This window comes from Amblyomma mixtum, chromosome 9 (assembly GCF_055824585.1).
Source record: "Amblyomma mixtum isolate Tamu chromosome 9, ASM5582458v1, whole genome shotgun sequence".
Lineage (NCBI taxonomy): Eukaryota > Metazoa > Arthropoda > Arachnida > Ixodida > Ixodidae > Amblyomma > Amblyomma mixtum.
Genome location: NC_143020.1, coordinates 71,717,914 through 71,735,275, shown reverse-complemented (window position 1 = coordinate 71,735,275; position 17,362 = coordinate 71,717,914). Strand labels below are relative to the sequence as shown.

The 17,362-nt window shown below is 46.2% G+C and overlaps 1 protein-coding gene across 1 annotated transcript in view; it reads left to right on the top strand.

The window, feature by feature from the left end:
* Positions 1-1,341: 1,341 nt before the first annotated feature.
* The window catches only part of LOC149329636 (uncharacterized), a 39,248-nt gene continuing 23,227 nt past the window's right edge, over positions 1,342-17,362 (top strand). Inside the window, exons 1-3 of the mRNA XM_089559277.1 lie at positions 1,342-1,347; positions 7,823-8,054; positions 12,252-12,510. Of these exons, the coding sequence (XP_089415403.1) occupies positions 1,342-1,347; positions 7,823-8,054; positions 12,252-12,510 (497 nt within the window). The remainder of the gene's footprint in view (positions 1,348-7,822; positions 8,055-12,251; positions 12,511-17,362) is intronic.

Genomic DNA, 17,362 nt, shown 5'->3' with positions numbered 1-17,362 from the left:
TACAAAGCTAGGTGGTGTCTTTAAGAAAAAAGTTATCGAAAAGCTGACGCTAAGGACAATAGTTAAGGGTTGATTGAAAAATCCTAACCTTGCTAAGCAACGAAGCACCCGCTTCAATAAGTCGATAGCAACAAGTCGCATTAACTGCAGTATTAATGGAAGCAGGGCAGTAACGACCTATTCGAAGAGATATTTGATGGTAATGCTACTCCTGTCATGCTGTTCTTTCCATTTATCGCCAGCAAATTCACAAAGATTGGAATCCTCATCATCGTGGTTCTACTCCTACTCATCGGCGTCGTTTATATGGGGCGATGTGAGTTTCTTCTTTTTATGAGCGTTAGCTCTACTCACGTTCGAACATTTCTTGTCCGGTTCCGTCCTAGATTCAAGATGGCGGCCGATCATGTGATCAACCAACCGCGCGCGCACGGCTTCCGGGCCGGCACAGGCAGCCAAACCTGTACTGCCGTTCCGCTATATATATATGCCATCCGGGGCGAGTGCCGAGACTGGCACCACTTAGTCGCCATTGGTGACCAAACTGTGGGCCACGCGTTTGACGAAGACGGTTCGCAGCGGTGGCAAACGAATGTACACAATATGACGCAAAACATTACTAGCTGAGTTGAAGCCTAGTGAGTGTTAGGGATTCGCACCGACGACCTTTGGTCCTCGAAACTGTAGTTGGGTCAACCTTCGGAGGGCAAGCAGCATGCTGGCTCGTCTCTACTGAAACGTTTTAAATTAGCCTCTCATATCGAATGAAGGAAATATGGAGTCCATAAGATATGGATAATTATGTGGAAATCCATATCCTTTCTTAAAACTGAAGTCACAGCGCACGAAGGACAGCACTAAGGCAGAGACAAACACAGCGCTGTTTTAACACAATTTTAACAATGTACCGACTAGCCCAAACAAATACCTTAGTGTAATACATATCCTTTCTGTACGGAGTCCATAAGCATTTCTCATTTATTTCTACGCAAATTCCATACAGTATATGTGACGTCATACGGAGTCGGTAAGTTTCCATGAAATTTCTTACGGAAACGTATGGAATTACGAAACTCGTCGTATGGAAACTCAGCAGGGGTTCAGGCCGCGCAGAGTTCACGGTCTTCACCCATGGTCTCCAAGTACGTGAGACGCGGTATCTTTCAAGCAGGTTTCTGAAACCCCGCTTTGAGGCCCAATATCGGTGGCCATGATTCACGCTTACATCATCTCCGGAGATGTGGCTCTAGATTTATCGCTATAGTAGTTTTCAGAAGGCAATATCCCTTTACGTTTAACATCACTGTCATTGTGTTAAAAACTTATTTTCATTATCCCCTAATGCGGGTGAGTGTTGCGTAATTTGACAGCTATAGCTATAATTCTCTTATCAATCGCGCTATACCGCAGAGCCGGCGCTAGCCCATCACTGCTTCGCCCGAATATTCGTCTTGCGCGAATATTCGTAAAAATATTATATTCTTACTGGATTCTGTCATTAGAAACACTCTTCGCATTCGATTGATTTTTGACTGAAGAAGTCGCGAGCCCGTAGTTTTAACGTCCATGCTTCGAAAACGACTACACACGACTACATTCACGACTACATTGGAACAACCGCGTTGCGACCAAAGCAGCACAGGTAATTGGCCCAATATTGCAAAAGGGGTGGTTTCACACTGGTCCTCTGAAGGACTGGCATATGACAATATATTCCCAACATTGGTCCCCGATGTCCTGACTGGACAGCCACTTGCACTACGGAATATCCGCATAATATTTTCCCAGCACAAGCTTTCCGTGCGAGTGCAGCTTGAGGGGACGTCAAAATAACCGACCTCGTATTGTGTCATCTTTGAAAAATTTTACACTAGCCCATGGAACATGAAGCCGGCTAGGGTATATCGCCTATGCCAAAGAATGGATTGATGAAGTCAAAATTGCTGGGACACTTAAGGGACTAAAGTGTTCCTTAATGAACTTAGTGTTAATGGTTATCTGCTACTTTCTTTCTTAATTAGCACCTAAGTTTAATTTCACTCGCTCGTTCGCATACATCAGTATGCATACTAGGCCGCGTGACAGACAAGACACACAAGGACTCTCTTTTACCAAGTCGAGCGAACGAGCGTTAATGCCTAACGGTAGGGTATCTGAGTCGCAACCGAAGGTTTAGCTATTATCCCAATTCTCTTTCCAGCGTAGTTAATTTACTTTACATCCTTACATATCACGATCACATTTGGGTCATGCTACGACCTCATAGTCACAATTTCAATCAGGATTTAATTATTTCATTGCATAGCTGAACGTGTGACATCACAACTCTCCCGATCAGGCCTGAATTAGTGTGACAACGCGCAGGGTTCTTCGTCCTAACGTGAGCTCTAACATAATCTAGATAAAAAAGCTCAATTTGCCGTCACTTCACGCAGATGGACCTGAATCATCCTTGCTGGCATGATGGCATTGTGGTTCATACTTTAACTCGGCTCAAACACCCCTTTCATTTCCTTTTCCCGGGGTAGTAAAAATGTGTCTGAGTTTCATTACGGTGGTTTGTAAGGCGTTTGAAATTTATTTTTAATTTGACGCAAAGGGTAGTACATTTAAACTAGAGTTAAGAGAAAAAGATACCAGAGTCGACCTCTGTTCCGCCTCTATCGCACTGTTCGACCAGTCGTAATTAGCGTATGCGCATTAATGTAGGGCGACTCACCATAATTCTGACTTTAGAGTAAAATTAGAGCCCTAAGTCTCAGCGGCTTCATTATAGGCTAGAGAAACAGGTTTTTGAAAACCTCTCCTCTCTTTTGTTGCTGCTGACTAAAGGCAGGGATTATTTCTCCCTAAGCGGCCACCATCGAAGAATGAAACGTGTTAACGCCATTCCTGAAGCCGTCTATATTATCTGAAACAACGACGCTTGGAAGATACGTAGCCAGAACAGTAGGCTCGATTTTAAGCAGTACGTGGGCACTAAACGCAGGAGTGGTCAAAACAAAGGAATAGCAACGTGTATGATTTTTCTGTTACTCGGCATTGAGAAAGGAGACACGGTCACTCAACATTACAGATATATTAATAGGCTCGGAATTTATACAGAATTACCTGCGTTGGCGTAGAGGTACTGACGCTATCCAGGTGGGATGAGGGACGTCTCCAGAATGAGCCCCCTCAGGTCACGCGTTCTCCCAGGGCCTTGGAGCTAGCGCTTGTGCGAGGTTAATTGGGACATCCCTATGACATCCCATTTAATACCCGCTAGTTCCTCGAACAGCACTGCTAGGCTAGCCTCAATCGATAAAGTTGTAGCGTTAAACGTTGCAAGGTTCAGTTTCCAGTGGCAGCCTGTCCGGAGCCGGAGGTTCTTAGCACCCTCCGCTGCGTCACAGGTCGGACCGCCGCCTTGGTCAGTTGCTCCGCAGCTGCTGGTGACTGAGGGCCGAGGGTTAATTAGTTTGTTCATAGAAGGTTGCGGCAAAGTACTACACCAAAGTGGCCAAATCCTGTTCTGGAGAGGGAGTGCGTTGTCGGTTCTGGTCACCAAGATTAGGCCGCACCCCAGGCCTGGTTATGAAATTCCATCGACAGGCAGAGTTTTTTTTTTAATTCTGGCGGAAAATTGCGTAGCACCGGGATTCGAACCCCGGTCCTCTTGCATGCGAGGTTGATGCATTTCCCTCTACGTCATCGCTGCAAAAATTAAGGGTAACTGGATTCCATCAGAAGGTAAGCCTAGCAGGGGGCGGCAGAAAGTTAGGTGGGCGGATGAGATTAAGAAATCTGCAGGGATACGGTGACTGCAGCTGGCAAAGGACCGGGTTAATTGGAGAGACATGAGAGAGGCCTTTGCCCTGCAGTGGGCTTAGTCAAGCTGGTAATGATGATGATGAATCGGGACAGACGTAACGCAGAGAAACTGTACACCCGTCACTGTGACTTCGCCGCACATGAGGTGTTTAGCAGCAGTTTGTTATGATTTGTGCGAAACCCATGCACACAGCCACACAGCTTTGCGCTTTAACTAGCAGCTCTTTCTGTTTCGAAAGAATATAGCCCGCTCCGGGTCACAACTGCGGCGAATTTTATGTTAGCTAATGAATACAGTAAAAATTCAGGGGGCACTTTGGCTGTCTAAAGTGCTGCAAGGCGAAAGCCTTTCCTGGCGCACTGTTTTTATTTACTTTTCTATATTTCATATATATATTTTTTAATTTTTATTGCTACTGTTCTTGTTTTATTGTTTTTGCTTTTATATTCATATATTATTTTTATTTTTGTTCATTTTGTTTTTCTAATTTTTATTTTCTTGATTTTCTTTATTCCTTTTATTTATGAAACCCATGCATTCACTAGATGCGCCTTTATTCATGCTGGAACCTTGATCTTTCGTGGCGGAGTGGTAGCGTCTCCGCTTTAAATGCCAAAAGCCGTGGTTCGATTCCCACCCTCGGCGCAGTTCTTATTTGAGTAGCGACGCAGAAACGCGGACATATATGCCGACACGGCTGCCGACGCGTCTGCCGACACGGCTGCTAATGACAGCCGTGAACATTGCTCGGTTCCCCTCCTGTATTTTTCCTTCTGATAGATTATTTTCGCGTTATCCTCCTAGCGGACGCATTTTTATGGATTTTATGGAGTGAGCATATCTAGTAAGTATAGACTATGGAAGCCTATTGACTACTATGTAAGACTATGGAATATGGATGCGCGATTAGAAACTTACGGACTCCGTATGACGTCATATATACTGTATGAAGTTCGCATAGATATAAATGTGGAATGCTTATGGACTCTTACAGACAGGATACGGTTTCCATATTTATGGACTCCCTATTTCTTTAATTCTATACGAGCGTCTCCTATGGAACGTTTCAGTAGGTATGCCCAGGGCTGGTTTACACCGACATACACTTCCAAGTGGTTATTACGGAGTCGATCGCGATTTGGATGTCACGAGTTTGAACTGAGTGGCTGAAGTATTTTTTAATCAAACTCAATAAATCCGCCTTTTGCGGCCTTACAGAAGCCAACATTGACAGAAAGATCCAAGATGTCAATTTTCAGCAATTCAAGTTAGAATTGTCCGGACTGTCTGTTCTCTAGCAGACTTGATTAGCCAAGATCGTCACAAGCCGACCCCGATTTCTGGCTCTTGACAAGTGCATCTTGTCGTGTGTATTTAGCATTTTGTGCGTGGTTTAAAGGGACACTGAGGAGAAATTGAAGTTGGCTTGTATCGAGAGAATACCAGCTCCTGATTACAAAAACGCCCCTCATACTGACAACAAAGCTCTTGTAACGTACAAAAGAGCAAGAACCAAAATACAGGTATCGCCGCCACACGCCAAACTCGCAAGTACAAGCGTATTGAAGTCCTAGGACAAGACAGTGTGGCCAGAACCAATGGTTCTAGCAACAATGGGTCACGAGAAGCCACAAATCACTGAGGCGCAGCCAATGCATGCGCAAATCTTCTCGACGTCGCCAGATGGCGCCATATACCCGGCAGCTACGCGCGCGCCTGCAGCATCGGGACCAATCAGTGCCTGCTCACCGGCGGTAGGCGGGCTCCCGGTATTCCGCTAACGGTAACAAGGTACACGGTATGCTGAAGGTGTCCATTTGCGAGAACTTCGTTGACGACTTCGAGAACGGGGTCCATTGTAACGCTGGCAAAATGCCGGTGCAAACGTAAACGAAGCGGCGGTAGTGACGGCCGCAATAGCCGACAGATGGCTTCAGCATGCGGCCGGTGGTAATTTGTTTTCGGGTGCTGCTAGGCCGCACTACTGGCAACCAGAAATCACGGAGTCTGCGGTACGTCATGTGCACGTCATGTTTCACGTCACTCAGTCCTGTGTCCCCATAAGAGAGTCCCAAGTTTGAATCAGAGCGGCGGGAAAAACTTTTTCAAGTTCGAATCCAAATTCCTTAGAAATAAATGCATTTTTCGCTGCCGGCCAAGTGGCAACGAAGCCATGAAATGCCGAATTATCGGATTTTGCTAGGAAAAAAATAATAATAGAGCTCTCCTCACTGTCCCTTTAAAGCGATTAGGGTTTGCCTAAAGCATTTTTCTTTGTTTCCCGACAGATTGCAGCACGGGTGCTGAACGAAAATTTTGCTAATATTTAAAAAAAAAATGTCCGTTTGGGAGTTCAGGTTACAGTGAGCCCATATTGAAGTTGCCTCTATCGAGTGATCATCACTTTCTAACGAAAAAAAGCTTTAAGTGAAAGTGGCGCTTGTATAAGCTCAAAGGAATCAAAACCTGGAACAGAGGTATCACCACCACGGGCCGTTCTCATATGGAGACTGTGATGACGTTCAGACCCGTTTTCTAATACGGATCACTGAATGTTTCCATTCATTTCGACCCCCTGATCGCCGATTCCTTTTCTGAATAACTGCTTTTCTTAAATCAAAATTTCTCCGTAATAGGTGCGTTTTTAATGTAGCAGAAGCATCAACATAGCAAGAAGGAGCAGAAAAATCTGCTGTTACTAAGCACACAAATAAGATGGAGATTTTCGACGGATTTTTCGAAGGAAAATCTTTGAAAGCAATCAAACTCTGAAGGACTGTACTTTGGCACGACTTTCAGGGTCAGGTGTGAGAGTCATGTGACCGGGGTCATGGCTGTCATGTGCAACGGAGTCAGGTTTATATGCTTAAGTGTTGTAAAGCCTCGCATGGCTCGATGCCAATTATTAATCACGCGAGAATCCGTTAACATGACTCGTTAGTCTGGCCAAGAGTTCTGGATGGTCAGTATGACAGAGGACAGCTAATCATGTGACATGACGTCATTACCTGTGACGTGAACGTTACTGTCGCATGACATACGTTATATTGAGCCCAAAGAAGAACTAAAGCTTGAGGGACACTTAAGAAGCTCCGCCTTAAGTGTATGAGGCCATAGAAATAAAGGGTTGAAGCCCATATATGCGAAATCTTTCATTCTAGGCTTTAAATTCATAGTTACTTGGGAATCGTCATACCACTCCTGGCGGAGTACCGGTGCAGCGATGCGCCACTGCCCTGCGATGGCAGGTACTGCCACCGTTAAATTAAATTAAATTAAACTAGATTAAAATAGATTAAATTAGATTAGATGGTGGTCAGTTTGCCCCCAATCCGGTGAGCAGTTTTTCGTGACGTCATAAGGTCACGTGACTGAGGTGGCCCACCTAGGTTCCTTCTCAGAGGATTTGTCGCTCACAACACCGACGACGACGCCGGATTCTCCACAGGACGGGGAGTCATAACGCTATCGCGTTAATAGTAGTCCCATGGTCTATAGACAGTCCATAGACAGTCTATAGACTTCTAATAGGCTCTATTGCCTGCCTGCAGATATTTTTTATTCATGGTCTATAGACTGTCTATACACAAAAGTATACTAAAAGTGTTTAGCCATGAATATATACATTATCAATGGATTGTCTATAGGACTTGGATTGCCTGTAGACTGTTCTCTAGAGTTTGTATATAGAGAGTCTATGCACTTTGCAGACAGAAGTCTATGGACAGTCTATAGACTGTGCAAAGAAATTTTTGCAATGCCCCGCACCCTGTCCATAGTACAACATTGTTAATTCACATAAAACTAATGTTAATTCACTGATGGTAATTAACATGGTTGATTCGCTCATGTTGGTCACGTGATGATGCCATTTCATGCGACCGAACCTGTCACGATACAGAAAACCTTTAGCAACTGAAGCTGTGAGAAACCCTTCCTATAGCCCTGTAAATTTCACTCTTGCTTGCACATTCAACTTGACTGGTCTTTCAATGTTGATGCTGACAGTCGGCGGCGACGCCCTCTACTGCCGTTTTCCTAGCGAGCGAACACGGCACGGTAAACGACAGCTCGGACGAGGAGGGTGGTGGGGGAGGAGGAGAGACAGAAGTGAGCGGTGGAGGTGGAGGCGGCTTTATCTTAAAGGATGAGAACAAGCCCACACCTCGGACCACACCTTTCGTCCGCAAGAACACGCACGCAGAGGTCACCACGTCGCCCACCCCGGATAATTTCGCCGGTGAGCCGATAAGTCAAACGTTCTCAGTAGGCTTCCCATTTGTGTACGTAACGGTGGCGGGAGATCCAGCCTATAGGGGACACCCCCGGCCAATTGCAGTTGGCTTGTATCAATAAAGTGCCTTGCCTTTACCGATATCCCTCAAGAGAAAAGTATACAACAGCTGTATCTTACCGGTACTCACCTGTGGGGCAGAAACGTGGAGGCTAGCGGAAAGGGTTCAGCCCGGTAATTGCGAAAGCAATATCCGTACCTACGCCATGGTTCAGCTGGTAGTGTAGCTGGTGGTGGTGCTTGTGGTTAAACTTGTTGCGATGCATCGGTTATACAATCTAATCTAATCTAATTAAATCTAATCTAATTTAATCTATTCCAATCCAGTCCAGTCAGGCCGCCGTTCATGTGCACCGCCGTCGCACAAGGACGGCTCGAGACATAGTCTCTTACTATTACCTAGAGGGAAAGTTGGAGGCGCTGCACTTCAGCCACCATGGACGCTCAAAGCATCATGGGGCGGTGAGCTACTTCTTGCAAGACAGTCGTAGTTTTTCGGGAACACGGAGTGTCATTACTAAGACGTTTCATTCTGAAAACGCTGTTCGTGTGTGCGCAGACGACTTTCGCGCGAGCGCAGTGTGCAAAACCCATAGTAGTGAAAACGCGACGACACACGACGCCAATAAAAGGTTTAACTTTTCCGAAATGCAATTAAAAAACCTCTTAAAGTATCTAGGCGAGAACATTTTGTTTGAAAACTTATCTACTTTTAAAAATGCGCCTGTTAATTACGAAATATTAGTTTTTGTAGTGTTCATTGCTTGGCCAATACGAAAGCTAGCCATCTCTTATTTTGGACAAACTTTGCATTTACATGCTTTTCTGCTCGTTTGTTGCAATTTACAGACAGGATATTTAATGTTAGGACATTAGTAGTTATCGAACAGCTTTATTTTTCGATTATTGTTTTGGCCAAAAGATGTAGTTCTGCAGTCGGTAGCTCACCTCCCCATGATGCTTTGAGCGCCCATGGTGGCTGAAGTGGTCTCGAGGGGCTTCTATGCAAACTCCCATAGACGGGTTGTCAGCTTTCCCTCTAGGTAACAGTAAGAAACTCTATGGGGACACCCACGACCAATTTCAGTTGGCCTGTATCAATAAAGTGCCTTGCCTTTACCGATATTCCTCAATAGAAAAGTATAAACAGTTGTATCTAACCGGTACTCACCTGTGGGGCAGAAACGCTGAGGCTAGCGGAAAGGGTTCAGCTTAAGTTAAGGACAAGGCTACGATTTATGCAAAGAAAAATGATAGGTCTAGCATTAAGAGATCGGAAGAGGGCGGAGTGGGTGAAGGAACAAACGCGAGTTAATGACACCCTAGTCGAAATCAAGAGGGAAGAAGTGGGCTTGGATAGGGCATGTAATGCGAAGACAGCATAACTGCTGGTCCTTAAGGGTAACGGAGTGGATTCCAAGAGAAGGCAAGCGTAGCAGGGGCCGACAGAAAGTTAGGTGGGTGGATAAGACTAAGAAGTTACGGGAATACGGTAGCTGCAGCTGGCAATGAACAGGATTAACTAGAGATACATGGGAGAGGCCTTTGCCCTGGAGTGGGCATAGTCAGGGTGATGGCGATGATTATGATGGAGGAGAAATTCTAGAGGCCCGTGTACTGTGCGGTATCAGTGCACGTTAAAGAACCCCAGGTGGTCGAAATTTCCGGAGCCCTCCACTATGGCGTCTCTCATAGCCTTAGTCGCTTTGGGACGTTAAACCCCTTAAACCAAACCAAACCAGAGGATGATTATGAATAGTATGCCCCGTTTTAATGTCAAGGACGATATTTGCATTGACAACTGAGCTTTTATTCGCTAGAAACGGTCAGAAAGTAACGCATATGGGTCGAGACCGCCGGCCGTCTATGCAAGCAAACAGCGATGTGTAAAGACATCCCTATGCCTACTCTTTACGGTAATTCACTTTGAAACCGCGAACAAGACATTTTCAAAATTGACGTCCCGATTCGGGTGGTACGGCTGGGACGCATTTTTAATTTGCAGACAATTTTTCTCAGCATTAAATACCTGCTTTGCTGTCGGAAAAACATACATAGCCAGAAAGATCCGTATACTTCGTTTTACATAGAACGCTGCTGAAGGCCACTTCCTTGGGTTTGGCGTCATTGTAGTAGTAGTAGTAGCAGTAAACCGCAGCAGTGGCTTAGTCGTTTGAGCATCCGCCTCACAAGCGGGAGGGGTGGAGTTCGATCCCCAATGCCGCGAAGGATCGAACGCTCACGTTCCTCGTTCTGGTGGGCGTGACACTAGAGAATGTTCAGAAAGTAAGGCGACACGGCCATAGCGGAGTTGGTATAGACCGCTACCATCGACGCGCGTTCGTCGTGGGTTCATCTACAACCTGCGGCAAGTGGTGTCTTGTGCATCACGTAGAGTTTATTCCTATTTGAATTTGCCAAATTTAACTGCCTGGCCAAGAGGACTTATGAAAATACCTGACGCTTTCCATGTTTCTGAAGAATGTTGGCTTAGCACTGTTAGCGTAGCATAGATTGGACGGAGGAATGAGGTTCAAGGGTATAGAGCGCTATTCTGACTGCTTGCGCATGCGCAGCGAAAAATAAAAATGCTTTTTTGTTCTTCATTTCGTGAAGCTCGTACCATTGTTAACGTGCAACCGCATCTACATCTGTGTGCATTTGGCCTAATTATGCGGAATGGCACCTTAGCAATGAATGGTTCCTACATTCGCATTCGGGCTTTCTCTCGAAGATGTTATCTAACAGAGTACTAGTATTATCACTGACCCCCTGGGCCATGGACATTTAGACCATCGAATTGGGCCTTGCTCCCGCAGGTCTCGAATTACACCAAGAATTGAGCGCAACCGTCATCATTGTTTTTACCTCCTACACAGTACCATAGACGGTCGTTTATGGGACGTCCAATTTTTGTACTGTCAGAGACTTACGCAGGTGAGACCGCGGTAAACTTTAGGTGCAAAACATTAATAAATACAAGGAGAACAGCAATCCATTCCTTTAAGTACTCACAACTCAGGACTCGCGGCTCTCTTTAGAGCTTGGCTGTCATGGGGTTTCAATGACAGATCGCAAATGTGGTTTGAGGGTTGGAGGAAACAGCGACACATACTGCTTCCTCGAAGCGTAAGGCTTGAAGATAATGCGGTAATTATTAACCCCCTTATCTTCCGTCATCCGAGACTAAATTATTGCGGTACGGTTGGAAAGCTAATTTCAGTACAGCACGACGGAAAGCTGCTCCGCAACCTGCAAAGCTCGGTTACCTGCACTGTTTTCTATCTTACTGGAGCAATATATGAGCTATGGATTCTTTGCAAAGCTCTTGCCTTTGTCGCCTCAAAATGGCCCCAATTATAACTTGGTTCATTTCTGTCAAGTGGGAGGCATAACCGAAGTGCACCGCTTTTGTAGAACACGAACCTGAAACCTGAAAACATGGCTCGATATTCTTTGATAGAACGTAGCTAAAGTTTAAGCAATAGTAACTTCAGACTTCGACCGGCTGGGTTGCTCAGTGGTTATGGTGCTCGGCTGCTGACCCGAAAGCTGCGTGTGCGATCCCGGCTGCGGCGGTCGAATTTGTATGGAGGCGAAATTCTAGAGGCCCGTGTGCCGTGAGATGCCAGTGCACATTGTGGAACCTCAGGTGGTCGAAATTTCCGGAGCACTATACTACAGCGTCCCTCATTGCCTGAGTCGCTTTTGGACGTTAAACCACCGTAAACAACTAAACTATAGTAACTTTGAATAAATGTGTTTATCAGCCCAGTATTTAATTACTGATGTGATTTTTGGATGTATTTATGCACGGTGACGATGTTTGATACCTACATTTGACTGCCCCACATTCCTGATTTCTTCTCCAAAGAAATTCTAGAGGCCCGTGTATGTCAGTGCACGTTAAAGAACACCAGGTGGTCGAAATTTCCGGAGCCCTCCACTACGGCGTCTTTCATAGCCTTAGTCACTTTGGGACGTTAAACCCCATAAACCAAACCAAACCATTCCTAACACGCCGCTTTTACATCTTTTAATTAAGTCTCATCAACATTGTCCGTGTAGTTCTGTAGTCTTTTATCAAGATTAGGTTGATCAACTTGCAGCGCACTTTTGAGCCATATTCCTGACTTGACGCAGAGCCGCCAACGACTCCTCGTGTGAAACCCAAGCCTCTGGTGGACCGTCATACGGACCTTATTTTCTGCACGGTGAGCTACCGGGCCTTATTCGGGCACCAGATGCCTCCGGACGGCCACTGCGACTTCCTGGCCTATACGGAAGTCTGGGTCGAAGGTGGGGCAGTGCGCCCCCGATACCAGCCCGGTAGCCTGGAGGAGTTCAAGACGCACGCCAAGGCGGCGCAGAAGACGAGGCACGGCGTCTCCTTCAACTACGAGTGAGTAAGAGTTCTCTTACGAAAATTTTAAGGCGAAAGCCTTTAATGGCTCATACCGTCGTCCGTTAGCAAAGCGTATCACTTAAGTTTACTCGGGAACTAAAAAAGAGAAGAAACCCAATTGTTGCTTCAGATAGGGGAAGAAAAAATGAACCTTAAAGCTAAATTTGGTGTCTGTAGATTAATTATTAATTATAGGCAAAAATGTTGAAATTGCGTCAAAATAACGCGGACGTCGGTATAGCTACGGGAACGGTGTGACGTCACACGCACCAGAAGTCGTCACGGCATAGTGAAAATTGTCACAGAATGGTCGGAAAAACGTCGAATTTGTGTCAAATGAGATGGAAAATGTGTAATTAAGCGTAATTAAGGTGTCATCGGCTTTCGCCTCTCAGCACTTTAGTTGCTGAAGTGTCCTCGCAATTTTTTTAGACAATCTATAGACTGCCCATAGACATCTGTCTATACAGTCTATATACTTTCTATAGACAAACCATAGAGAACAGTCTGTAGGCAACACTAATGCTTTAGACAGTGTATAGACAGTGTATAGACAATCTATAGACTTATTGATATACAATTTTAGTACTTTTGTTTATAGACTGTCTATAGACTATGAATAGAGAAAAAATATCTATAGGAAGGCAATATAGTCCGTAAGAAGTGTATATACCATTTTAAAAGGATTGACGCCTCTTTTCGGCGCCCTAGCATCAAGGAGACAAGGAAAGGCGTTTTCCCCTTGTAGGGTTGCTCCCTCCACAGACGCACCTTTCACCCCAGGGAAAAATGAAGCTATGTGAACGGTCCGGTCTGGCGCCGAAGTTTTAATTTTTCCCTACATATGATTCTTCAGTAATCCTTGTGACAATCGCTTCGTTTCTGCATTGTGGCGCAGTTTTAATTACTCTTAGGCATCTAACAATTGAGTCTGACTGTCTTTCTGCAGGAATACCTGTACAGCGAATTTTCTCATGTGTGTATTGCGACGGCGCCTTTCTGTTAACCGTAATTGTTTTCAAAAAAAAAGAAGAAACGAACAAAGTGGGTCTCAATGCAGGTTCAGCGTTCACTACTTAGGAAGGCGAGTGCTAACCTGGTTAATCTAATCCCTATCTAAGCCAGGCATTCGATGTTCTCATTGGTGGCGCGGTTTTTCGTAGACGCTGCTGTGATTACCTTCTCCACTCACAAAGGAGAAAGGGTCCGGGTTTCTGAGTTTTTAAAGCCAAAGCTGTGAGACAAGCTCGATCTGTGCTAAAAAGTGCTTTTGTCTGCACCTCTGCATGTTCTGACCAAATTCCACCTGTGAGCATACCTCCTACGTTGCCGTGAGCCCTGCGGAATTTGAAGGAAAGGGTGTGAGTTCACCCGAGAATATTCTTAGTCAAGGAGTCGTGTTGGGCCTGGAAGCTGATGTACACGGTGGGCCATACTTAGCGGGAACACTTGAGCACGTGGTACTTCGCAGCGCTTCTTTGAGGCACTGTCACGGAGTCTGCGCGCTCTCACAAACAACATATCTATGCGAGGCACAGAACCACACACTCAAGTGCTCTTTCTAAGTGATCTCTACCCTGCTTTTTGAAGAGAAAAACAAATTGGTAGGGGTTTAACATAGTTGAACCAAGTAGACGCGCAAAAACAGGTGTTCATTCTTCAAATGGAGGTTTGGTTTATTGGGGTTTAACGTCCGAAAGCGACTCAGACTATGAGGGACGCCGTAGTGAACGGCTCCGGAAACTTCGATCAAGTGGGGTTCTGTACCGTGCACTGATATCGCACAGAACACGGTCCTCTAGAATTTCGCCTGCATCGAAAATCAGCCGCCGCAGCCGGGATGGAACCCGCATCTTTCGGGCCAGTAGCCGAGCGCCGTAACCACTGAGCCACCGCGGCGGGTTTCAAATGGAGGGTCACTTAAACTCCGCCTTAGGGGTATGACGGGATATCCTTAGTGGGTCAATTCCCATATATGAAGAATTGGCCATTCTCTACATTCATAGATAGCGGCAAATCCTCATACCACTACGAGCGTAGTGGTAAGAGATGCGCGACTGCACTGGCAGGTGGCTCTTTCGGTCGCAGCCACCGCTAGGGATTGCGACCCATGCTGCCGAGGTAATAACTCGGGTCGCCAGGCAACGGCGCAAGATCGTACGTACGTGCGTACAGCTAAAAGCAATATGAGAGGGAACAGGGGAGCAAGCGGCCGCCGCATTTCACGGACCTCTGTCGCCGAAAGGTGGCCAGAATCGGCGGCAAAGGCGCATGCCCAATAAGCATGGTCGGCTACTGTTTCCTCGCATATCCCAGGTGCCACGCATTTTCCCCGTCTATCGGTGGCAGCGCTCTGCGAAGGGCGGAGACCACTCGCTCACGTGTTCCCTGGTTCTAGGCCTCCGTACGTATGCACGGGGCTAAAATTCTTGATTGGTGTTGGTCAGCATATATGTGCGAAAGCCCTCATACGCTGGAGTAACCATTCTAATACCCATGTCAGCTCGCCGTGGGGAATAAGTCATCATGATCATCATCAGCCTGACTACGCCCACCGCAGTGCAAAGGCCTCTCCCATGTCTCTGCAATTAACCCTGTCCTTTGCCAGTTGTGGCCACCGTATCCCCGCAAACTTCTTAATTTCTTCCGCCCACCTAACTTCCTGCCGCTCCCTGCTACGTTTGCTTTTTATTGGAATCCATGCCGTTACCCTCAAGGACCAGCGGTTATCTTGCCTTCGCATTACATGCCCTGCCCAAGTCCATTTCTTCCTCTTGATTTCGACTAGGATTTCATTAACCCGCCTTTGTTTCCTCACCGACTCCGCCCGCTTCCGATTTCTTAACGTTACGCCTGTCATTTTTCTTTCCATAGCTCGCTGCGTTGTCTTTAACTTATAAGCTGAACTCTCTTTGTTAGCCTCCACGTTTCTGCCCCATAGGTGAGTACCGCCAAGATATAGCTGTAGTATGCTTTTCTCTTGACTGATATTGGTAAACTTCCACTCATGATCTGAGAGAACCTGCCCTATGCGCTCCACCCAATTCTTATTCTTCCAGAGTTATTTCCCTCTCATGATCCGAATCAGCTGCCACTACCTGCCCTAAATAGACATTTCTCTTACTACATCCAGCACCTCGCCACCAATTGCGAACTGCTGTTCTCTTGCTAGGCTGTTGAATGTTACTTTGGTTTTCTGCATGTTAATTTTTAGCCCCAACGTTATGCTCTGCCTTTCTAACTCATTGATCATGCTTCGCAGTTCATGTCCTGAGTGACTTAGCATGGCAATGTCATCAGCGAATCTCAGATTACATAGGTATTCTTCATTAACTCTTATCCCCAACTGTTCCCATTTCAGGCCCTAGGAATACCTTCTGTAAACAGGCGGTGAATAGCAATGGCGAGATCGTGTCTCCCTGCCTGACACCTTTCTTTATTGGAATTTTATTGCTGACTTTATGGAGGGCAATGGTAGCTGTGCAATCGCTGTAAATATCTTCCAATATTTTCACATAGCACCCTTCCACACCCTGATTCCGCAATACCTGCATGACAGCTGAGGTTTACACTTAGTCAAATGCTTTCTCGTAAACAATGAGGGGTTGGGTATATTCTGCCATTTCTCTATCACCTGATTGATGGATGATTGATGGGGAAAAAGTAGGCAAGCCCAAATTGGCCTTGCCCCTGTTGGCACTACATTGGTCCCATATCGGCTTTGCAAGGACTAACTCGAACTTCTTCCCTGTATCCACACCGCATGGGTCCCTTACAGGGAACTTGAAGGTTGATGCTACATCGGTCTCTACCACATCAGTCCCTTGTAGGGAACTTGAGGAGAATGCAGCGTCGATATAAGTAGTATGTCAGAAAAACGTATTCAAACCATAATTGGGCTGCTGACATTAAACTCCTGTAGGTCCCACATCGGCCTTGGCGAGACTGGAAAACAGGCTTGCCAGCCTGCTGTCCTTGTCGATTATTTGAAGGCAGGCGCAAAATAAATGAAATCTCTCTCGGAAAAATCTCGTCAAGCCCAATAGGGGCTGCCGGCACAAAACTGTCGCTAGGCCCGACATGAGCCTGGGCTTGGCTGCAAATGCGCATGTCCGCAAGCTGCGTACATCGTACCTGTCGTTAATTTGAGGGCTGATGAAACAAAAATGCGAGCTGTATGCAAAAGAAAAGGCGCAAGCCTTAATTGGGCTGCCGATGCAATACCGTTAGCCTTCGAGGGACTGAACACATCGACCTGCCTTTCGAGGATTTCGATGATTTGTAATGTATACGTCCTCGCAACCTCCTATTCTAGATGATTCGTGTAAAAACTCAGAATTTTTACTCGCTGACGGAAATTACTAGTGTATGACTCTTGCACTCGCGTAAAATGGGCAAAATGACCTGAGCATGCGCAGCAATAACTGTAGCCGCGTTTACATGAATGCGACAGCAGCGCATCGCATCAACTTTTTAGCGCATCGTATTCGTGTAAACGGTGATAATGCGCTAGGAAAGCCCATCGCATCAATGCGCCAGATGGGGGTAGATCTAGAATAGCAAGTCGACTTCAGCGGTGAATGGAAACAGGTTTGGAGGTGTCCCTCCTCCTTCTTGTCAGGCCTATACAATACCCCCTCCCCCCCCCCCCCCCTCCCCGCCGGATAACAAAGCAGACTTGGCTCAAGATGGGGGTTACTGGACCCCTCTGCCGCATGCAATGGGCGAAGGGTCACTGTCACACTGGACTTGATGCTGTACGTGTAAACAGTAGCGCGTCGGCTCCACGGGATACGCCAGGAAATGCGATGCGCTGCGGTCGCATTCATGTAAACGCGGCTAGTATCAC